The following is a 25,797-nucleotide window of genomic DNA, read 5'->3' as shown; positions in this document are numbered from 1 at the left end:
AATTTAATATTAATTAAAATTTCGTTACTATTGCAATTTAATTGACAATTGGAAGTGTCAGTCATAAGTCAGCAAGTAGGTATTGATTATTATATCTATAATAGTGCTTGGAGTTATGGGGATAAAGATAAGATCCGATTCCTGCTCTCAAAGAGCTTATATTCCGATTGATGAGACAAAGCTAATATATATGAAACAACTAAATCACAATTCAAGACAATATATTATTTTTTTTTTAGTTTTTTGCAAGGCAAATGGGGTTAAGTGGCTTGCCCAAGGCCACACAGCTAAGTAATTATTAAGTGTCTGAGACCGGATTTGAACCCAGGTACTCCTGACTCCAGGGCTGGGGCTTTATCCACTGTGCCACCTAGCCGACCCCAAGACAATATATTGTTAAGCATTAAATTATATAGAATTTATTAAAAGAGCTATACTAGAGAGAACAGAGAAAAAGTGATGATAGAAAAAGTCCTTTTTGAGAAGCGTGGGAAGAATATTGCTGGTTGGACAAATTGCCTGAGCAAAATCCAGGTCTCTGAAAAAAAAAAGGTTTTATTTTCAGCAACTATATTTAAGGATTAAAAAATAATTATTTGGATTTTCCAAATCACCTCTTTACTTTGTCCCATCTATTTTAAAGTGTGTTTTTCCAATAGCACAGATAAACTTTGATCATGGCATTGTAGTAATGAGATTTCATAATATAAATAATTTTGCATAAATTAAAATTAACATTTCCTAAATGTAAAAGAACCACTTCTACTCATGATGTAATAAGTAGGCATTCCAATTCCTCATTCTAATTTTCCATGGAGAAACAATGTATTTCCTGGAGTCATGTAGAGGTGAAAATAAAATAGCATATGAAAGATAATTTGTGCTTTAACACAATCTACAGATTCATGGCACATTATTAATAGCACAATATAATACACTTATATTAATCTAAGACCAATAAAATCTTCAACTACTAGTCTTTAAAAGGAAAATATGCATGATGACACTCTTTATAGACATTACTTCTTCAGATTTACAGCAATATAACAGGTAGATTTGAGATGGAATAAATGGAGATGAAAAGACTTCTTAAGAGATTATGGGATGGTGGCAGTTATAGTGAAGGGAAAAGAAATGAGAAGCAGAAGGAGATAGTGTGAAGATAGAATATATAAGACCTAATAACAAGAAGAACAAGGTTAAAGAAAATCAGATAACTCAACAATGGGTGAATGATGATGTCAAAGGCAGAAATAATAGTCAGAATCAGATATAGGTTATGTTTGTGATATCAGTGAGTCACCTAGCTAGAGAGAAGAGGAGGAAGAGAGAGGCAAAGATAAGAGTGAATAGATGATTAAAATCACCTAAACAGAAGAGCTAAAGCCATGTGGATAAATGAAATTGCCAAGAGGGTTGAAGAGGAACAACACAAGAATAGAAATTTAGGGACCATCCATATTAACAATCAGGAAGAAGATGGTATAGTCTCTATTCCTTCCTACCACTACTGGATTATAAACTCCTTTAGAACATCTATGTCATACACAGGGACTGGCCCTGTGATTTAATTGGCATTAGGAAGGAGAAAAGAATAAACTTTTTTAAGAAAGATTTTATTTTTTTGAGTTTTACAATTTTTCCCTTAATCTTGCTTCCCTCCCCCCACTCCCCACAGAAGGCAGTCTGCTAGTCTTTACATTGTTTCCATGGTATACATTGATCTAAGTTGAATGTGATGAGAGAGAAATTATATCCTTAAGGAAGAAAGTAAAAGTATAAGAGATAGCAAAATTATATAATAAAATAAAAGGGTTATTTTTTCTAAATTAAAGGTAATAGTCTTTGGTCTTTGTTCAAATTCCATAATTTTTTCCTCTGGATACAGATGGTATTCTCCATTACAGATAGCCCAAAATTGTCCCTGATTGTTGCAAGAATAAACATTTTTAAGGATCTACTTCGATCAGACCTGATACTAGACACTATACAAATATCATTTTATTTGATCTTCACAACAATCTAGTAAAGTAGATATTATTATTATCTACATTTTATAATTGATGAGACATTAAATGACTTGTCTAAGATCATCAATTTGCGTCTGAGACAGGATATGAAGTCAGGTCTTTCTGAGTTTAGCGCCCTATCCACACTAAACTTCCTGGTTGCCTTACTGCCCTCCCCCAGGTGAAGAATCACCCTCCACCATTACATATCCAATAGGCTCTTTGCTTACTGTCTTAGAGAGCTACCTAATAATAAGAATAGTAAGAACAGTAACTAACATTTGCATAGCACTGCTATGTTAGCATTTTACAAATGCCTCATTTATCCTCACAGCAACCCTGTCAGAGAAGTGATATTAAAACTCCTATTTTATATATAAGAAAACTGAGGCAAACAGAGGTCAAGTGATTTGTCCAGAGTCACAAAGTAGTGGCTGAAGCAGGATTTTCAGTCTTTCTGACTCCATGCCCAGCAACATATCTACTGTGCCTCCTAGCTGCCTATTTATAGGCTTTCTCCAAGTAAAGAACATCCCTCTATCATGGCACATCCAACACTTTCTCTGCAATTTATAGTATTGCCTACAGAACTACAAGGTTGCGTGACTTCCCCAGATTGCACAGATAGTATGTATCAGAGGCAGAGCTTCAGACCAGATCTACTTATCTCTATGGCCAGTCTTCTGTTCTCTAACAGAAGCTACATTTCAACATTGAACCTATAGTGGCTATTAAATAAATATTTGTTAAATTGATTCAAATTGAATAAATTAAAGTATATCTTCCTGATACAGGAGTGAGAAGTTTGAGAGAGATGGCATATTTGCTGAATTGTTATCATAACACTTTCTTGTTTTAAAATTTTTTAGGGTTTTGTTTTTTTTTTGCAAGGCAATGGGGTAAAGTGGCTTGCCCAAGGCCACACAGCTAGGTAATTATTAAGTGTCTGAGGCCAGATTTGAGTCAGGTACTCCTGACTCCAGGGCCAGTGCTCTATCCACTGTGCCACCTAGCCACCCCCATAACACTTTCATAATCATATTTTCATGTACTAGGTAAAGGGAACACCTACTCTTTATAGATAATTCCTTCATTTCTATGTGGGAAACTATGAGGTTCCAAACAAGCCTGATAAGACTGGATTGATAAATTTCCATAAATTATTCAAGATCTCTCTTTAGTCCAAGATGGGATGAGGACATGGATTCATTAAAAAGGTTTTAAAGGTTCTAAGCAGTCTTTCAAGTCTTGGGAAGATTCATTCTCTTAATGAACATATTTTGTTTGAATTTGCAGGGGGTAAAAAGTCCTTAAAGAAAGCATTTCTCTTCCTGGTTTGGGTTGACTCTTTCTTAGATTGTACCATATGCATTAGAGACTATCTGCTGTAAATGGTGTTACTAGTTGCCATTCAGTCATTTCAGTCATGCCCAACTCTTTTCATTTGGAGTTTTCTTGGTAAAGATACTAGAGTTGTTTGCCATTTGTTTCTCTAGCTCATTTTACAGATGAGAAAACTGAGGCAAAAGGGGTTAAGTGATTTTTCCAGGATCACACAGCTAATAAGTGTTGGAGACTGGATTTAAAATTGTTTTCATCACTCTAAGCACAGTACTCTAGCCACTGCTACCTAGATGTATTAGTTATCAATCAAGATAAAGTATTTCATTAAATAAACTAGTGCCTGTGTGACATCAGAATAATAAAGTAAGAGACAGTAAATCCTTGTGATACATACTAATCCTTGGTATAAAAACAATAGTTCCCTGTCTTCCCTATCCCACAACCTCAACATACATAAATAGTGTAAATCAATTTTTGGCATGGGGCTTCCAGGTAGCACAAGGGATAGACTGCTAGACTTGAAATCTGGAAAACTCATCTTTCTGAGTTCACATACAATCTCAAAAATTTACTACATCTATGACCCCTGGGCAAGTCTTAACACTGTTGATCTCAGTTCTTTCTCTGTAAAATGAGCTAGAGAAGGAAATGGCAAATCATTCTAATGTCTTTGCCAAGAAAACTCCAAATGGAATCACAGAAAGTCAGATATGACTGAATTAAACAAACTTTTTGCCTTTAGAAGTTGTCTGTTTTAAAGTCAAAACACAAGTAATTTTTTTGTTGTTTTATTTATTATTACCTTCCTACTTTTCAACTCTGTCCAGAATAGTACTACTGACATGACAGTTGTTGAAAATCTCTTATGTGATTCAATTTTTAATTCTTTCCTTTCCTTTCCCTTCCTTTTCTCTGGTCTGCTTTTCTTTTTTTTTTCTTTTTTTTTTTTCTGAGGGTAGATCTCAATCTCTCTCCTGGGCTGGAAGTGCAAGGGTTACTCATTGATTCATCCTGCTCTTATAGGTCTGGCACCTTTCACATCATCCACTTTCTGTCCTGAATCAGTTCACCCTTTCTTAAACAGCTTGGAATCCTCCACCTACACTGACACCCACTGTACTTAGTACAGATACCTGATTAGTTTAGCCCATTGAAGTTCAGAATTCATGGACTCAAAATTTTAAAATAAATTTAAATCTTTGTGATGTTAATTTTCTATTATCTGTGGATAACATCTTTCTAATTCTTAAAGTTGCCATTTACTTTGAAAACTTAAAAAGTTTAGTGCCACTATTTACTGTCTCTTACTTATATTCTTTCATGAAGCCTGTAATGCAGAAGACAAATATCAAATACTAATTACTCCCCGCAATCTAAAAAAAGGTAGGAACAAGAAAGAAAAAAAATCCAGGGAGGTGTCAACTTGTTTTAGAAGAGTGCTTTGTGGTATCTCAGGGCTGACTGACTCTTTTTATGTCCAGAATGTAGTGGGCAGTAGGGAGGAGGGAGCCAAGCAGTGAGGTAAGCTGAAGACAATGAATATATTTTCAGCTCCTCCCTGTTCGGTCTTCAAAAGACAACATTTTAATCTTGTTCAACATGATTTCCCCAAGCAACAGACACACCCATGTTCATATGTCAGTGCAAAAACATGTTCCAAAGACAAAAATATAAACTTCAAGTTATCTATCATTTTAGATAATGTTTCTCCCTCATATTGCTAGATATAATTAAGAATTGATTCTCCATTCATTTATTCCTTAGTCATAGAGCATCTATTTCCCTAATTCTTAATGTATACATTTTGTTATGAATTAGGAAATCAGCAGATATAAACATTTCCACATGTCAAGGTCAAAATGAGAGGACTGAACAGTGGAATAGGTGCTGTTATCTGAAGTCTGGAAGATCTGAATTCTAATCCAGGCTTGGACACTCAGTTGCATGACTCTGAGGAGGTCACTCAAACATGTTTGCCTCAGTTTTCTAATATGTAAAATGAGCTGGAGAAAGAAAAGGCAAACCACTTCAGTATCTTTGCCAAGAAAACCCCAAATGGGATCACAAAAAGTTGGACATAACTAAAACATTGAACAACATATGATGTTATCCCAACCTTGGAATTTTTTTAAAAGTATATATTAGATATAATGCTGACCTGCTTGTCTGTGTCCACTTTCCAATTTCCTTGTACTATTGTTTATATATTTTAAAATGTTTCATTAATGCTCTTCTCTTCTCCTTTATCTCTGCCATCCCTGAGTTATTCTGAGTCACAATAGGGCTCAAGCTGATTAAGCATCCACACTGAATCAATGGGTTGACCCCTAGAGGCAGTTAGGTGGCAAAGTAGATAGAGAAGTGGTCCTGAAGTCAATGTGAGTTCAAATTTAATCTTGGATATTTTATAGCTGTTTTAATAGATAAACTATTAAACTAATTCAGTAGATTAACTGGAAAAATTATTTAACCTATATTTGTCTCAGTTTCCTCAATTATAAAGTAGAGATGATAATAGTATCTACCTCCCAGAATTGTTATGAGATCAAATGAGAAAATATTTACAAAGTACCTAGCATAGTTTCTGGCACAATAGATCCTAAGAAGGGGCAAAATGGTCCAGGTTGGAAATAAAGCAGGTGTTTCTATGTCAGTCAGTTGTGGAATTGAGCCCATGAGTGACTTTGCTTCCAACTGAAGCCAGATAGTAAAACCCAGTTTCAAAAACAAAATACTTCTGGTTTGAGAAGAAATTAAACTCTATCAAAAGTCTGTGAAATGTGAACTAACTTGCATTATGATTTTTGTAAAGTCTCCTCACCTTTCTAGACCTCTGTTTAATCATCTGGAAATTGTTTTCTCTATAATTTCCACTTCCAGCTTTAAAAATTCCATAAATTTTCCATGAAGTCTTTCCTATACCACCCTAAGTTTACATCAGGTTAGCTCTTCATACCACTGGTTCCTATGATAATCCATTAACTTTTGAATCTGTTCTGACATCTTTACTGTGACATAGTCAAAAAATTAATTATGGAAAGAATCTCAGATCCTATCTAAATTAATACCCACCAGGGGAAGTTAAGTGTTCAGTAGATTAACTGACTTGTCCAAGGTCTTACAACTGGCTTGTAGCATAGCCAAGAATTCAAACCAAGACTTCTGACTTTATTCCATTATTGTCATCTCATTAGCATTGCCTCTTTTGTAGGTCTTTTACATATAAATCAGCTTATCTTCTCTCCAAAATCCTACTTTAATATCTCAGCATTTTGTGGATGCTTTTCTGGTTTCTTGAAGGTTTCCATCATCAAACAAAGACATTGAATATGGTTTTGGCAACAAATGAGTTATCTTTCTCAGGTTGAGCCTAGCTAAGTAGAATATAGGTAAAATACATAATGATGAAGCATTTGGCCAAGGCAATAAATGAAATAAAGAAAAAATATAAAATGAACTTCATCATGTATGACACAATTCTGCTTGAATTAAGTGGCAGAATCATAGATATTTATAGCACTAATAATTTTTAACATAGTATTTGTATACTAATAGAGATTCTAATCCAATGACGAGTGAGTAAGCATACCACTGAAGGGGGGTATATATCTGTCCAGTTTAGATCATACTCTACCAGTCTGGGATCATGGCTAACTCTGTTATTAAATCTGAACCACAGATTATTGTCAAAAGTTAGACAACAAGATTTTTACAGCATTCAAATATTGTTCTTAAACATAAGAAATTGTCAAAGTATTAATTCATAATGAATTTTGCTGACAAAATAGGGAATAGATTGATACTTACCTGCAATAACAACACGAGCAACAATACCAATGGCGATCACTATGATTATCACAATTATCACTGTGAAAATAGCTAGTTTGAGAGGGTTCCAAAATTGGTTTTGTCTTCTAGGATAGTTAACTTGTGGATATGTGGCTTGCTGGTATGAAACTGGTCTGTGGGGACAAAAATATTATATAAAACTTAGTATTGAGCAGGGATTGTAATCCTATCTTCATTTTTTAAATCATGCTTTATTGGGGAAAATTTCATAAATATTCAATATCAACTGAATTCCTAGTCCTTAAAGAAGCCACTAAAACTTTCATCCAGATATGTTTGTGTGTGTGTGTGTGTGTGTGTGTGTGTGGCCTTACTTTCAGTCTAAGATTTATTGAAATGATAAATACCTAAAAAATAACTATTGATAAGTAACTTAATCTTGTTTTCCATTCACAGGATTAATTTAAAAAGGAAATCATATTTGTTCTCCTGACAAATACAATTCATATTTTCAAACCTCTTTTCTTTCACATTATAGAAAAAAAAGTATTTTGAATTATGCAGCATTCTATCTTAGCAAGATTATATTGGCATGAACTATAATCTTTTCTTCTTTATAGTGGACATGAGATGGGAAGGGTAGGAAAAACACGTTTTTATTGCTAAATTTTCAACAAATGTAAAAATGTTTTGTCACTAAAATTTTTGACAGATTCAAACTCCCAAATATTATTAGGGAAAATATTACAAGAAATTTTAAAATATTAACACTATATGTAAGAAGAGGGAATTGGATTTATGGTTTCTTTGTTATTAAGAAGAGAATTAGTGTAGCAACTCCCTCTACTGATACAAATTGGTACCTCATTTATAGCTTACAATCTTAAAGGGTTGCATAGAGAATTGGGAGGTTAAATGACTTCAATGATTAGACAGGTAGTATGTGTCAGAGACAGGATATGAACCTAGGTTTTTTTCCTGACCCCAAAGTCATTTTTCTATCTACTTAACATGCTACCTCTTAAAACATGACTTTAGAACAAATATTTCCAGTACATTAAAAAAATTTCACCAATAAAGTTAATGAAGCAATCATTTTTATTTCAGTTCTTATTTTTTCAGCATAATTGAAATTTTTTTATTTGTTTTTCAAAAAATTGTTGTTTTTGATGCTCCGAATTAGGACTTATTTATACTTAGGAAGATTCAGGTGGTCATATCAAAGTGAGATCATCTAGTTTTCAGCTGAGCATATGGTATCACCAATATAGAAACATATATACAAATTTCCATGAGATTTTTCTCCATTTCTCCATTTGAAGTCTCTCAACTCACTTTGTTGATCCATTCTTCTTTTTCTCATTATGCATAGTTCTATGCTGTAATTTATTTCAAAGTCAATATTACCCCAAAGTTTTGTGAGATAATGCTCACTGAAAATATATATTGATCCATTAGCAATGTAACATTTTATATTATTTTATTTTACTTGTTTCTTTATATTTACAGTCTTTGTCAGAAAAATGTAAACTCCTAAAGACTGAGGACCATTTTTTTCCTTGTCTACACAGTGCCAGACTGTAGTACATCACCTAATAAATGTTTGTTAAAGTAAATTGATTTGATGTGCTGCCAGAAGAAATTAACCCTTAGGCATTTTTCTCCACTGGTAATGTGCTGTTTGAATTTATCTTTAGGTATGAATCAAAAGGAAAACATCTTTGAGCACCATCCTCCTCACTGTCTCTGTATTATCTTAATGAGTGAGTTTGAGTTGAAGCTCTAAAGCAAATAAAAAAAAATCAAATGCTACATTTTAAGTTGAATGTACTCTTGTTTTTCCTTTCTTTTTTCAGTCCTGTCCAACTCTTCATAACCCCATTTGAGGTTTTTTTATTTTGTTTGCTTGTTTGACAGAGATATTGAAGTGGCATGACATTTCTCTCTCTAGCTCATTTTGCAGATGAGGAAATTAAGTCCATGGTCATATAGCCTGTAATTGAGGTCAGATTTGGACTCAAATGTCTTCCTGACTTCAGACCCAGTACTTTATATACTTTGTCACCTAGCTGCCCTTGAATATACTAGTTCCTGACCTAAATTAAGGGAACTTCGTTTTCCAAATTCAGTGGATCTGTGGATAATCACCATGAGGAATGGAGCGATTCTCTAGAATTACCCAGGTTGTGTTCTTATCTGCTTTTCTTCTCTTTTTTCTTCTGCTTTTCTACCTTCTCCTTTCAATATTGACCCTTGGGGGGAGAATGGATATGTAGAAAATTATACTGTCTCATGCTCATTTTACTGTTTCTGTCTCTATGTCTGTCCTAATGGCTGCATTTCTCATGAAGCATTTACAACTGTTTATTTTTTGTTGTTGTTCAGCCATTTGGTTGTGTCTACCTCTATGGCGCAAAAGATATTGTAATGGTTTATCATTTTCTTCTCCGATGTATTAAGGCTAACAGAGATTAAATGATTTGCTCAGGGTCACACAACTAGTATTTGAAGCCAAATTTGAAATTAGTCTTTCTGACTCCAGGCCCAGAACTCTATCTACTGAACCATTTAGCTTTCTTACTGTTTTAAAATGTTTCAAATGATATACACTGAGTATTGGTTTTCAGAGTTATTCATGCCTATAACTATGAAGTCTGTAGAAACATAATGAGATTTTTCCCAAGAAGTAGGGTTTGCCCCACTTGAGGAAAACAATAAAATCTGAATCTATTAGTGGTGCAAATACAAAATTACTTCTGCTAAATACCATAAACAATGAAAAGCAAGCCAGTGACTTCTGAGAAATTCAGTTTAGAGAACTTGGCTTGACTGAATTAGATAGGCAGAGAAAGGAAGCTAAACCAGTTCTCACTTGACCCAATATTAGTGTACTCTATTTGAAGACAGAATATATTATCCCATTGAATTTGAATGGCCTTGAAGGTTTCTTCCAAATGGATCAACATCAGTTGGTCCATTTGCAGGTACATACCATATAAGGGCCTATAAATTATGCAAATTTTTTATCTCTTCTACAGAATTGTAGCTGTTACATTAGAATCAATATTCTGCCAGTTATTTGTGCCTTGGAATAATTGAGCACACAAATTTAATAATAAAAAATTTGCTTAAATATAGCAATAATAAAACTATCAGTTTCTGTTCTACAAAGTCATCTCCAAACAATACTAATCTCCAAATAATGCTAACAATGCCTAGTTTTTGAGGGAGAAAATTGAAGTTTAAAAATTTGAGAAGGAAATGTGAATCCAGTCCTCCAGTTTATAAGGCACCACTACAAATTAAAGAATTTGCTTTGTCTTGGACTGAATTAGGTAGACAGGAAAGGATCTGAATCATTCTCATGTGGCCCCAAATACATTAATCTTGTTTAGCTAAAATAGAGTCAATGGTCCTAATAGTAAAGAATGATAATGCCTGTTTTTCCTTTTTTGAAATCTAAAATAGACCTTAGAATTCTTTTTTTTTTTGTTGAACCTCACTTTAGGGGTAAAAAATGGGCCCAGAAATGTTAAGTGGTATGAAAAGGAATGTATTAATAATGAGATCCAGGAATTGGACCCAATGATTTGTTTGACTTTGAATACAGTGTTCTTTTCACATTATATCTAAATGTCAGTTCAATTAATTTTGTATCATATTACTTCAATTCAGCATCATTATGTACAACACTGTCTTTTCAAAAGTTTCTTCTGTCAAAGAACTTATATTTATTAGGAAAAGGGAGATAGATGGAATAAGAATATACAAACAATATGTTACTAGGTAGAAATAGTACACAATAGTGATATGACCAAAATACTTTTAGAAATATGAATAGGATAAGATCCTCTCCTTTCAGTGGAGATTATCTCAGAAAGCTTCATATAGGAGAATCTACATGAAGAAACTTGAAGAAGAGTTTTGACAAATGAAATAATGGAAGGCATCTATTTCATTCCTGGGCTATGTCCCATGTTCCTATGGAAGAATGAGAATACTGGATATCAGGAAATGATTTGTAGTCCAGTCTAAATGGAACACATCATATGTGAAGCAAAATTGTTTGACCTACTCTCATAAACTCAAAAAACTCATCTATTCAGATCTTCTCCATAAAAATATAGATTACAGTCCATTAATAACTATCTACTCTATGTGTCTCTTGTTTGTATCTTTCCAATATGCAGGAATCCTTCTGATATCAGAATGGTAGCAATGGATCATTCTGACTGTCTTCCTCTAATTACCTTGTCCTTGTCACATAATCAGTCTATTCTTTCTTCTAATCATACAGCTCCTTAGTAAAATCTTTTACTATTGTTATTCTTTGGAGCACCATTGGTTATATGTCATCATGTAATCATAATCATATACCTTTCCATTGTCCTCTGTGAGGAATTAATTTTTTAAGTTTTAAAGATAAATTGTTCATATATTCTAGAAATTAATTCTGAATAATGCTGAGAAAATAAAAATACTCCTCTTTGACCCAGACATCTTAATAATATATGTTCTTCTGTGGTGGTTATAGCATTGTTTTGTAGTATTCATTCTTTGCTGATAGCAAAGAACTAGAAACAGTGTAGATGCTCACAAATTGTAATACATGAATACAGGTGGAAAACTACTATACCATGAGAAATGATGAATGTGAAGTTTCAGAGAAGCATGAATCCACTGATTTACAATAAATTAAGTAGAATCCAGAAATCAATATGCAGAATCACCATAACAATATGACTGAAGAGAAAAACAGCAAAAGAAACCAAATTCTGTATATCTATTACCCAATTTTATCCCAAAAGAGATAAAATTGTATCTACCTTAATTCTATATAAGGTAGGGGAACAAATGAACTATATTTTATATAGTTACACTGTTGATGTGTTGAATAGTTTTGTTAAATCTATTTGTTTTTGTTTTTTAGTTATAAGAATGACTTTCTAGATACAGAATTCAGTAGGGTAATATTAGAAAATGTATGTGATATAAAAATAATTTTAATTTAAAAATTGAAAATCTATTGATGTCATGATAATTAGTGGAGGAAAGAACCACTATAGAAGACTAGGCTTGAGGGAAGGAACAAATTGAGTTGGGAAAGAGCTATTCAAGTTGATGAACAAATCATGGAGATGGGATAATATTGGATCAGAATGGGAAACACAGAGTAAAATAGGTTTCTTGAAATCTATAGTTCATGAATGGATATAATATGAGATGAGTCTTGAAAGCTGAATTGGCATTAGACTCTGGAAGTTGAATGCCAAGATATAAAATCTATACATTATTCAGAGGCTGATGAAATGTCCCTGAAGACTTTGAATAAATGAATGATATGACCAGAGATGTGCATTAGAAAGACTATTTCAGAAGTTATGTGAATGAGCAATGGAAAGGGGAAAGAGAGGAGCAATAAAGAGTGAGAAGGCAAGGAGAGACAGAGAGAGACAGAGAGAGAGAGAGAGAGAGAGAGAGAGAGAGAGAGAGAGAGAGAGAGAGAGGACAAAAATAGTTATAAGACTATTTCCTTACCAAAAGATGAGGGTCTGAACTGGGATAGTGGGAATAGAAGGGATAAGGTCAGATTCAAAAGATATTATGGAGGCAAAATAAACAGGAACTGAATGATTAAATGAAGAGAATCAAGATTAGGGAGTTAAAACTGACTTTGAAATTATAAACTTGAGTGACTGAGAAAATGGTGCTACCAACAAATGAAAGGAGATGCTATAGAGAAGAGTGGGTTTCATGGAGAAGATGATAAGTGCACTTTTGCTTACTTACAAACAGTATAACTAGTTACTACAAATACAGTATCAGCTTCTGAATAAGAATGGCAATATCTATGTACATTCTGTACACTTTGCTCAGTAATACTGAAAGAATATGATAGCAAAGCATACTATGTCTGTAATGTGCCTAGATGTTGCCCTTACTGAGTTTTTGACCACTTAAGGTATATGATCTCTGGAATACTCTGGTTGTTTTTAAAATCTTTACTACTGAAGAATCTACTACTTTAAGTATCAGTGACAAAGAGAAGTGAATCTCAATGTCTTTGAATTTTCGCAAATATCATTTCTGCTGTATTCCTTTTATATGTTTATTGCTAATTGCCAGGAACCTAAACAACTGCTACTTTCCCCACCCAGTCAAGCACCAGTAAGAATCCAATAATTGTCACTGATTGTTATAACAGGAAGTTATGTCCTAAAACAGTGTGAACTAAAATTCTTTTAAAATCTTTAAGCCTACTTATATCTGAAAGAGAGACCAAACCATGTCAACAATAGCCTACACAAATAACCTATCTGGGTGTATAAGCAATTAAGACTGTGAGTGATGTCTTCTTTAAGAGGCAGGTCCTTTGATGAGAGGGCCTGCAATCATGTTTAAATAAATAGGTATGAAAGCCCACCCCCTCCCACTAATTATTTTTAATAAGCTCTATGGTTTGTGATTTCAAAGGTGGCTGACACCCAGACACTGGACTATCACTTACTGCTCAGTGATTAGGGCTGTCTTATTTAAAATTCTTAAGACACTAAATTGAAATAATTGTTAAATGATGGAATTAGATCTAGTTTTTTTCCTAGTCTCTTTATTTAACTGTCCTGAAATTAATGTTAGTCTTTATGTAACTTTTTTGATATGTTATCTCATTTTTATCTTCACATAACCTTGTGAGACAAATGTTCTATAACCTTCATTATATAAATGAAGAAACTGAGATAAAGGTTAAATGATTTGTTCTGGGTCTACAGTTTAGTGTCTGGGGAAAGGATTTGGACCTTGATCTTCCCGACTCCATGTTCAGAGCTTTAACTGCTTTATCACTGTGTAGATTCAAACAAATATATTAATACCAGAGTATTTGGGTCTCTAACCAATTTTTTTCCCAAATAGAAGACTATAAATGATAAAAGAAGAACATTTATTTTAGAAGTCAAGAAATTATGGAATTTATGGATTTAGAAATCATCTACTCTAGTCCTTTTGTTTCATAGTTAAGGAAGGCAAAACTGGACATGTGCAATGATTTTTGTAAAGGATATGGATATTGTTAGTGGCAAGTTCATCAACATAACCTGTGTCTTCTGATTTCCAGGCTTGTGCTGTTTCTATTGCAGCATATTGACTATTGCCACCTTGTTATTCATAAATGCCTACTATGTGCCATAGATTCTATTAATTCTGTGACAGATTCTATTAATTCTGTGGAAGATACAAAGGCAGTGTCTCTGCTCTCAAAGATGTTTGAGAAAATGGAGACTGTGAGCTCCCTAACTCTAGTGCCTCACACAATGCCTGGACTAGAGTAGATAACTATTTACCTATTTGACTGTCTAGTGGAATATCTACATTTGTAAATTAATTCAGGGGAGAAAATAAAGTCATATATTAAAAAAGATAGATTATGTGTTGGATAGATATCCATCCAACTTGGATGAAGATCTGATTTCAAATCCTAATCCAGGTATTCACTAGCTGTGTGATCTTGCACAATGCACTAAACTTCTCTCAGTCTCAGTTCTCTTATCTGTAAAATGGGTATAATAATAGCATTGATCTCAAAGAGTTGTTGTGAAGTTCAAATAAGATAATATGTGTAAAACATTTTGCAAAATGTCACATATATAATCACTTTTGTTCTTGGTTCTCTGGGAAGTTTATTACTGGTTATGCTCCAGTGTAGCTTTTTGTTCTAAAGCTTTTACTAAAAACTTTCTAAATATATTTAATAGATTTCCAGGGCAGAGCCAAGATGGTGTGTGAAGCTGACATGCATCTGGAAGAAAAAGAGAAGATTTGAAAAAGTTTTCATCTGTAGACCTCATGTAGGACCTTCATTGAAGGTCTTTCCCTTGGGAGAAAAGGGGAAGTAAAGTCCAGGAGGTGAGAGAGCTGGGAAAGCCAGAGGGATACTTTTAGCCACAGTACAATCTGGGTCCCGACAGCTTGACAACAGCAAAGGTCCCAGTAGCTAGATAGCAAACCAGCCCAGAGGATCTCAAACTCAAAGTCTGAAACCTGGGAACATTGGGGTAAAAGACAGGACTGGGTTAGGAACAAACCTCTGCTAAGTCAGAATCAAATATATTTTATATAAAACCCATAGAAGAGTTGTTTCTTATTGGAATGAACATTTTAAGGAAAAATGACCTGATTTTGCAAATTTACAGCAGACATTCTTGCTTAACAATGTTAATTAGTTATCTGAAAATGGAATGTTAGGTGAGATGATGCTATTAGAAGCAGTCAGTTGCATAAGAACAATAGTGTAAATGAATGATCAGTCAAAAAATGTTAAAGCATTTCAGAACATTTGGTGGTAATATAATGATATTGTTGCAAAATAATATCATTGAGAATATGTCTATACCTTTTGGTCGAGGCAGCAATAGCCTTACTCGTATTTGGGCTTATTAGTCTTCATATCAGTGCAAACATTTATTAAGTACTTACTATATGTCCTAGTGTTAGTCTAGATTCTAGGAATTCAAAGATGAAAAAATGCCATAAATCTTACTCTCAAGGTTACAATATAGTGAGGGTAGGGAGGAGGACAAGTAGAGGGAAATGGTAAAGTCGTGCATGTAATATCTAGTGTAAGTTAGAGTATGATAAATACATAGGTGAGGTCACTCTTGTATGTCAGGTAATAGGAAGAAGGGATCACTTCTAGCAAAGAATGACTTCATGGAGAAGTTAATACTGACTTGACACTTGAAAGAAGAGATTTTCAACATGTGGATATGGACAGCGAATGTATTTCAAACATGAGTCTTTCTTCTGACCATTCCTGTAACATTCCAGTTACAGTACTCTTTTTTTCCCCAGGTCACAACTCCCTGATTAGAATGTAAGCTCCCTGGAGGTAAGTCTGTCATTTTTTTAAATTGTATCTCCATTGCTTACTTCAGTGCTTGATACAGAGTGCTTATAAATGCCTTTTTCAATCATTCTTTTCTTGATCTATACTAAATAGTTATGGCCATTTATTTGATATCATCTTGTTGCTGGTCTGCAACTATTTTCCCTGGGAATCCAGGAAATTGTGATGATTCCAAAACATAGCTACTAATCTTACTGTTTTGTGAAAAAAAGATTTTTTTTCTTTTCTGAAGGTTCACTCCTAAAAAAAACTTCTTAATGGGGGCTGCTAGGTGGAGCTGTGGATAGATCACCATCCCAGGAGTTCAAATTGGACCTCAGACACTTAATAATTAACTTTGTGACCTTGGTCAAGCCTTGCAAAAAAAAGAGCTTCTTGGGGCGGCTAGGTGGCGAAGTGGATAGAGCACCGGCCTTGGAGTCAGGAGTACCTGGGTCCAAATCCGACCTCAGACACTTAATAATTTCCTAGCCGTGTGGCCTTGGGCAAGCCACTTAACCCCATTGCCTTGAAAAATCTTAAAAAAAAAAGCTTCTTAAGCTTAGTTATCAAGGGTATAATTTCAACCTGGGCTCTCTCCAGGGAGATTGTTGGTAATTGACAACATAAAAGAGGAAGGAAGGAAACCTTGGCCAAGGTAAGTGGTGTTGGGGAGGGACTGATACCATCAGTCTTGCATTCAGGAGCAACCTCGTCATCTTCAATATGGCACAAACTCTTTTATGATTGCCAAGTTGAATGTGAGTTTGATAAGGCCTTCTAAGATAGATACTGTGAAATTAGAAATAATTTTTATTTCATTAGATTGGATTTATAGACATAATACTAAAGGTATTGTGAGAATTAATACTTTTTAAAATCTAGGAAACAGATAAACTTCTTTCTCTTGGAAAACAGGAGAATCTTGAGTGAATGAGTCACCTTTTATCAGCTGGAACTGGTTGGTGTGGCAGATGATAGAGGAGAGCAGAGTAGGAGACTGTGGGCAGAAATTGCACAGTATCTAACCTGTTATTTAAATCTCTAATAGCTATTTAAGGGGAGGAGGGTTACAAATAAAATTTTGTTTGTGTGAAGGAGGAAGAAAGCACATGGACTCTGTTGAAGAGTTTAGGTAATAGGAATTTACTGAAACTTCCCCAAATTTATTTTTTAAAAGCTTCCTTCATAATAGTATTCCTGGATATCTTTATATATCATTCTCATTTTGATTATCACTGATCTTCACAACTGTTGTTGCTCTAGCTGTCTGATTGATGCCAACCAGAAGTAGCCATCTTCTAGGTCAAACCATCAGACATAAAGTCTACTTTTGTGAGCTGTTCCATCAGCAATAACAGAACATATATTCTCTAGAATTCCCATGAATGGCATCTTCTATGAATGCTGTATATATTTTGGACTTTAAAATTTTATTATGAAGTATCACAGGCTTCTGTATATCCCCATCAGGAAGTTTTGGTCAAAGATTTAGACTAGAAATCTGCTGGAGTCTCCCACTATGGTTCATGTACTATAGACAGTAAAGGAAATATAGGGTAGCATGATGTATATAGAAAATGTCAAATCTGCCATTTCTTAGCTAGTCAGTTAACTTCTCTGAGATTCATTTGTGTCCTATAATATGGAGATAATGTAAAGTCTATTTTATCTTTCTGAAAGGGCTTTGAGATATAAGGAAATAGAAAGTAATGCATAGGAAAGAACTTGGAAAATTATGCAGAGCTATACAAATGGAAAACTATTTCTGTGAGGTTCATTATACTTTGAATGAACCATTCTAAGAAACATATCAGATCGTTGCATATAAATAAGTTAGATACACAGGGCTTTCCCCACAATGGCTTTGTCATTCTTTGTTTCTAAGTTTCATTTTTCAGGCCTAGATTACCATACATGTCTTTATCAGGCATGGTTTATTTCCTTCCCACTTAGCAATAGAAAATTGTTAAGTCACTTCCAGGAAGCAATTTTGCCACAGAGATAAGAGAATCTAAATATTTTAGGATTATAAGCATTGCTGAGTTCATAGTGTAGAAGTGACTTTGGTAATCTTTGCTTGACTGCTCAAAAAAATCTAATAATATAACCATAATATTCATTATTGAATGCACATTAGGGACTTGAGTTTATAGGAGACAAAACAAAGACAGAACACTAGCAATTAAAAATTTCTCTTTTTCTTTTTGTCCTCTTGATGCTAACATTCCTCAAAGATTCTATCCTTAGTCTTTCTCTCCTTTCTGTATTTTTCTCTTTGATGAGCTCATTTACTTCCAAGGTTTTGATGATTACAATTTTTTGTGGAAGATTTTAAAATATATATTATAAAATATATATTACTATTCTCCTGAGAGTTCCCAACATCCTCTGAATTTTACCACTTTAATGTCATCTTGGTACCTCAAGCATGACATGTCCAAAATAGAAATTCTCTTCCTCACTAAACCTGTTTTCATCTGATATCCCTCTGACAGCATCTTTAGACTTAGGCTTAAAATGTTTAAATCACCTTTTATTCTTCCTTTCTTCTTCTTATTCTCCAACCTCTAGTCAAATTCTAAAACTATTTTTAATCTCTAAAATATCTTTTCAATCTATCCCATTCTCACCATTCCAATTACCACCATTCTAGATTAGTTTATATCATTACTTCTTTATGTACTAGTACAATAACCTTCTACTAGGATTTCTTATTTCTAAGTTCTCTTCACCCTAATTGATAATTCACTGTCATCAGAACTAACCCTGAAATATAGTATTGATCATGGTATCCCTTTACTCAAAACCTTCGATGATTTTTCATTAAATAGTACCTTACATTCAAGGTCTTACATAATTTGTACCCACCATGCCTTTCCAGACTCATTTTCACTATATCCTTTCATACATTTTAAGGCTCAGACAAATTGTACTGCATACTTTCCCCTTTGCCTTTGCTTACTCTTCTATTCTCTTTGACTAGATGTCCTCCATCTCACCAGATCTTCTTGTCCAATTCTTTCTCATCCCTTAAGATTCCATTCAAATTATATTTCCTTGTATGCTTCACCACACTATAACTTATGCTCCAAAGACCCTCAACAAATATTTAGTAATGAAGATATGAGAAAGAGTTCCAGTGCAAGTTCCAAGACCTGTAAATTTCCATCTCATTCCATTGCATCTCATACTCAACTTCTTTATTCTAGGGTTCTGCTGAAATTTAGAGAATCATTGATGAATTACTCCCCCTTCCTCTAGGTAACTATTCAATAACCTAGTTAATAAAGATGTATTGTTGTTGAGCAGGCATTTTCAGTCCTATCTGACTCTAAGTGTCCCCATTTGAAGTTTTCTTGGCAAAGATACTGGAATAGTTTCCCATTTTCCTCTCCAGTTCATTTTACAGAAGAAGAATTTAGGCAAACAGGTTTAAATGACTTACCCCAGGTTTCAAATCTGTAAGTGTCTAGGGTCAGATATGAACTAAGAGTTTCTTGACTCCAGACCCAGTGCTCTATCCATCAAGCCATCTAGTACTGGAGACACAGATAAGGAAAAGAACAGCCAAATCCTAAATAAATGTCTTTCTTATCTACCACTATGATAGAGAACACTGTGTCAAGTATTGTGGAGGAGTGGGGGAAGGAGGAATGGGAGGCAGTAGAAGAGAAATTAAAAATCTGATGTTTTACCTTGAAGAATTTGAGGACCTAAGTGATGAAAATAGTATGGAAAGGAATGAAACAGGGAGCAAGATGAGGCACAGACCTCAGAACTTGTCTTTTCTCAGGTCCAAAGAACTTTTTACAATTTATCTATTTACATACCTATGAAAGTGTGCCAAAAAATGAGGGACAAATTGGAAATGCTACATTATACATTAAAATCATAAAATGCTAGAACTAGAAAGGTTCTTGGAGGTCAAATATACCACTTCCCTACAAATAAGGAAATTGAGCCCAGAAAAACTAAGGAATTTACCAGAGTTCATGCAGATATTCTTTGTTCAGAGCTAGGGCTAGAACCCAGACTTCATGACTCCCAATGCAATATCTATTTCATTGAACTATACTTATATCACTTCCAACACAAATATAGTCAAAAAATTCTATGTCTGAAGTCTGACCTCACAGACCTAGAAACTACTTCTCTAATCTCAATTTCCTCATTTGCATAAAAGAGGCTAATAATACTAAGCAGTCTGCTACACAAAGTTAATAATTGAATGATGCAGTTTGCATAAAAGGACTTTTCAAAATACAAATATAAGGAATTCATTAATACATTGACCAAAGAGAGTTACTATACACAGAATATATTATAAATTTAAATACAGAGCTGTAGTGATCCTATAGTCCAGTGGTCCTCAAAATGTTTTCCAAGGGCTCCAGAAGATTCTTAAGAGGTTTTCAGAGGATCCAAGAGATCAATTGTTTTCATAATAATATCATAATATCAGGGGCAGGGCCAAGATAGTGGCATGAAGGCAGGTATTCCCTTAAACTTGTTTCCCAAAAAACTCTAAAAGCCGTCAAATTATGACTAGCCAAAATTTAGAGGGGCAGAACCTACAGAAAGACTGAGTGATACAATTTCCCAGTCCAAGACAACTTAGAAGTTCCACAGGCAATGTCTGTTTCACTGGGGCTGGGAGTGGAAAGAGCCCCAGCCACAGCTCAGCACAGCAGGGCCAGGCACCTAGGTTTGAGGCAGAAGGGGTGGCTTCCAGACCTCTTGACCCAGGGATCACCAGGGACAGCTGGTAGGGGTGGTGAGAGAATTCTGATGCACCAGAGTGAGCTTGGAGCAGGTGGCTTCAGAGCAGCCCTGCTGTAAGAATCTGCAGCAGGAATCAGTGGAGCGACCCAACATTTCCAGAGCTCTCAGCCCATAGACAGTAAAGAGGTTGGGGGAGACTTCAGAGGTCTCTCTGCTTTCCTTTGGGCAGGACTCTGCTGTTTGCTCACACTCAGATCCAGGCTGCAGTTTGGGTCCCCAAATCACCATAGCCAAACAGGAACTCTCCTCACAGCTCCAGGGCCACAGACTAGAGCACAGGCAAGAGAGCAGTCAGAGGCTCTCATAAGACCTTGGAGGAATTAAGGTCTCTGTGGATTATACCCCCAACCCCCCAAAGCCTTGGAAGTACAGTAAATCAGCAGATTTAGGAAATGAGCAAACAACAGAAAAAGAAGAATCTGACCATAGAAAATTACTTTGGTCCCTTGGAGGACCAAAATACATACTCAGAAAATGACAACGTTGAAGCTTCTGCATCAAAAATCTCCAAAAGAAATAGAAAAATGGGCTCAGGCTATGAATGAGTTCAAAAAAGAATTTGAAAAGCAATTAAGGGAGGTAGTGGGAAAAATTGGGAGGAGAAATGAGAGTGATGCAGATAAATCATGAAAACCAAGTTAATAGCTTGGTGAAAGAATTACAAAAAAATACTGAAGAAAATAATACGTTAAAAAAAAAAACCAGTTTAGGCCAAATGGAAAAAGCAACTCAAAAGACAAATGAGGAGAAGAATGTCTTAAAAAAGCATAATTAGCCAGCTGGGAAAGGAGATTAAAAAAGCTCTCTGAAGAAAATAACTCCTTCAAATGCAGAATGGAATTAAAGGAAGCTGATGACTTTGTGAGAAATCAGAAAGAAATAACACTGTATCAAAGAAAACAAAAATTAGAAGAAAATGTGAAATAACTCATCAGAAAAACAACTGACCTTGAAAACAGATCCAGAAGAGATAATATAAAAATTATTGGGCTACCTGAAAGTCATGACCAGGAAAAGAGCCTAGACTTCATCTTTCAAAGAAAATAATACAGTAAAATTGCCTTGAGATCCTAGAAGCAGAGGGTAAAATAGAAATTGAGGGAATTTACCTGTCACCTTCCAAAAGAGATTCCAAAATAAAAAGTTCCAGGAATGTTATAGCCAAATTCCAAAACTCCCAAGTCAAAGAGAAAATACTAAAAATTGCCAGAAACAAACAATTCAATTACTGTGGCTCCATAGTCAGGATTACACAGGATCTGGCAGTATCTACATTAAGGGCTTATAGGGCATGGAATATGATATTCTAGAAGGCAAAAGATCTTGGTTTACAACTGAGAATCAACTACCCAGCAAAACTGAACCTTCTCTTTCAGGAAATGGACTTTCAATGAAACAGGGGACTTTCAAACGTTCCTATTGAAACACCCAGAGCTGAAAAGAAAATTTGATTTTCAAGTATAGGCCTCAGGTGAAACATAGAGGGGATGGATGAGAAGGACTAACTATGAGGAACTTAATGATATTGAACTGTTTTGTTCCTACATGGGAAGAAGATACTGATAACTCGTAAGAGCTTTCTCATTTAAAAGAGCAGTTAGGGGCGGCTAGGTGGCATAGTGGATAAAGCGCCGGCCCTGGAGTCAGGAATACCTGGGTTCAAATCCGGTCTCAGACACTTAATAATTACCTAGCTGTGTGGCCTTAGGCAAGCCAATTAACCCTGTTTTCCTTACCAAAAAAACCCTAAAAAATAAAGAGCTGTTAGAAGGAGCATATATAGACAAGGCAGAGGAAGAAACTGAATATAAAGGCAATAACATAGTAAAAAGATGGAGTCAATGGGTGATAAAGGAAAGTACTGGAAGAGAAATAAGAGGAAGAAGGGGCTAAGATACTGCAAATAAGAGTCAAGGAAAAAGCTTTTACAATGGAGTGGAATAGGGGAAAGTGAGGGGGAATGAGTGAGCCTTCATTCTCATCAGAAATGGCTCAGAGAGGAAATAACATACACACTTAAGAGGGTATAGAAATCTATCTTACCCTAGAGAAAAATGAAAAGAAAGGAATGGGATAAGGGGAAATTGGGGGGAGGGAAGGAAGGGATAGCTGATAGAAGAGAAGGAAGATCATGGGAGAGGGTACTCAGACACACACTTCTGAGCAAGGACAGGGTGAAAGGAGAGAGAGAAAGAGGAATAAATGAGTGGAGAGGAATAGAGAGGAGGTAAATAGAGCTAGTAATAGCAACTGTGGGAAAAATATTGAAGCAACTTCTGTGGTGGACTTATGATAAAGAAGGCAACTCATTCCAGAGACAGAGCCATTGGAATCTAAACACAGACTGAATACACTTTTTCTCTCTCTCTCTCACTATTCTTGAGGTTTCTCATCTTTCTGGGGGTGTGGGTGGGGGAAGGGTTTTATGTTTACTCTCACGTCAAGATTATTGTAATGATATAAAATAAATAAACCAAAAAAATCAAAAAATACATAAAAATAGTATCATAATATGACAATTTAATTGTATGATAAATATTAATTGATATCATTTATTATAATAATAATAATTTAAATAGCTTTTTAGGTGATACTTTTTAGAAGATTAAAAAGTTTGAGAATCACTGATCTAGTCTAACCTACTCATTTTATCAAGGAGGAAATTGAGGCCCCTAAAGATTCAATAATTTCTCTGAGATCATATAACTAGTTAAAGGCCCAGTCTTTTAAGTAAAAAACTTGCTATCACTAATCTAAAATGCTTTACAAAGTGCTTAAAGCACTCTGTCCCTCTCTGTTTTCCTCCATCATACTACTGTCTATCAATGTACCTAAATAAATCATAGGTGTATACTGCCTGAAACATGCAAAAAGAATTCACATTTAATAAAAAAAATGTTTAAGGCCCTGATTTTGTTTTTAATTTCAAGAATTCAATTAAAAAATACTTAATAAGTGTTTATTTAATGATAGGTGCTGATGATACAGCAATGAAACACTACCTGCCCTCAAAAGAACTTAATTCTGTCAGAGGGGGGTATAACACATACTCATGTAGTAAATGCAAAATTCATACAAAATAGATATCAAGTAATGAAGGGTAGAGTTATTAAAATTTGGGAGAAGACATAAAAGGCCTCTTAAAGGAGGGTCATTAAAAAAGAGAACTAGAAACTTTAAAATGTGGAGGTGAGGGGGCAGCTAGGTGGTACAGTAGAAAGAGGACCAGCCCTGAAGTCAGGAGGGTCTGAGTATAAATCCTGCTTTGGACACTTAATAATTGCCTAATTGTGTGACCTTGGGAAAGTCACTTAACCCCATTACTTAAAATGAAAAAAAAATTTAAAAGTGGAGGTGGGAAAAAACCCTAAAAACAGGGGGGTGCAGCTAGGTGATGTAGTGGATAGAGCACTGGCCCTTGAGTCAGGAGGACCTGAGTTAAAATCTGGCCCTTAATAATTTCCTAGCTGTGTGTCCTTGGGTAAGTCACTTAACCCCATGACCTTGCCAAAAAAAGTGAAGGTGAGAAGCATGAGAAAGCCTGGGTAAAGATGTGGAGATAGGATGAGCAACTTGGAATATCAAGTACTGGAGAAAATAAATTTTAGGAATAAGTGAGGGGGGGGAGTCATTTGCAATTGCCTGGGAAAAAAAGAGCTAAAGCTAGAATGGGAAAGAGTTTGCATGCTGAATGATGGAATTTGTATTATATTCTTATGAATGAGAAAAACTATGTCTCTAAAATTCAGAAAGCTGAACTTATTAAAAGAACCTGGTCTATTAGGAATTTAAAAAAAAAAGATAGGGTTAGGAAATATTGAATGAGAAATGCATAGTAATGACTGGTAGGGCTCAGAGAGATTTCCATAGGAACATCCTAAAAATCAGGAGGCCTGACTAGGGTTCGTGTTAAATCCTTGCAATCAAAACACAGAACTCTTTTCATTTATTTTTATCCTTGTTCTGCATGTTCACAGAACTTGGTATTGGAATATACTCTTAGAGAATATTTAGTTCAATCCCCTCATTTGACAGATGAGGAAACTAAAGTCCAGAAAGCATAAATGACTTTCCCATTGTTATACAGGAAATAAGCATCTAGAAACAATTCACAATCAAATTAAAAACAAATCCACCAGACATCTGCTATTATAAGGGTCCAGATTTCTATACATTTTTCTGTCCCTAATACATGAGAAATGAAAATAATCCAACCTAATCCAGTATCAGTGTACTCTTCTAATTGACACATTAACAAATCTACTAATTAGGTACCCTAGTGATAGTTCTGAGGAATATTTTCATCCCAATGGCACAGCTTCCTAGCAGACTAGGAACAGATCTGACTCTCTATCTAGTTGTTTGATGCCTATTTGAAGTTATTTTTAAGAACATTCTTAGGGGTGCAAATCAGTTGCCATCTATGAGAATGACAGTGTTTATTAATGGTGATTAATGCTGATGTTCATTCTAGCTTACATTTTTCCAGTACTTCAAGGGTTTGCACCTTTATCCATGTTTCTACTCTCTTTACCAATAATGTTTTTTGGTTTGATTTGAGATGGTTTAATAAATTGTTACAACCAAAAACTTAAAAATATAAATAATAACCACTCTGGACAATCTTTTGGTGAGGGACCTTTCTTATCCTCAAATGACATTAAGTCCTTTTCCAGAAATGCAGCTAAATACTTCTCATAGCTTATGTTGTATTAGCAACCCTTTCCCCCTCCCCTGCAGCTATGTAAAAATGGTCAGCTATGAAAAGTGAGAAGGAAGATCTTTAGTATAAGGATCTGGTTAGCAACCTACTTAAAAATTACATTTTTGAATATTTAAAAAGGTTATTTACCCCCCCCAATTAAACATAGACTACTCAACTTATTCAACCAATCAAAAGTTCAAAGTAAATACGTTCTTAATTAATTTTGGATTGAAGTATTCTGATATTGGATGAAAATGGATGAAATGTAGATAAAAGAAAATAGA

General features: G+C 34.8%; 1 protein-coding gene across 1 annotated transcript in view; it reads right to left on the bottom strand.

Moving 5' to 3' along the window:
* TMPRSS11F (transmembrane serine protease 11F) overlaps window positions 1-25,797 on the bottom strand; it is a 95,599-nt gene that overhangs the window by 40,602 nt on the left and 29,200 nt on the right. Inside the window, exon 2 of the mRNA XM_074229324.1 lies at window positions 7,161-7,315. Within this exon, the coding sequence (XP_074085425.1) occupies window positions 7,161-7,315 (155 nt within the window). The remainder of the gene's footprint in view (window positions 1-7,160; window positions 7,316-25,797) is intronic.

This window comes from Macrotis lagotis, chromosome 3 (assembly GCF_037893015.1).
Source record: "Macrotis lagotis isolate mMagLag1 chromosome 3, bilby.v1.9.chrom.fasta, whole genome shotgun sequence".
In the NCBI taxonomy this organism is placed as follows: domain Eukaryota; kingdom Metazoa; phylum Chordata; class Mammalia; order Peramelemorphia; family Peramelidae; genus Macrotis; species Macrotis lagotis.
Note: the sequence above shows the minus strand (reverse complement) of the source record. Positions and strands in the feature narration are given on the sequence as shown.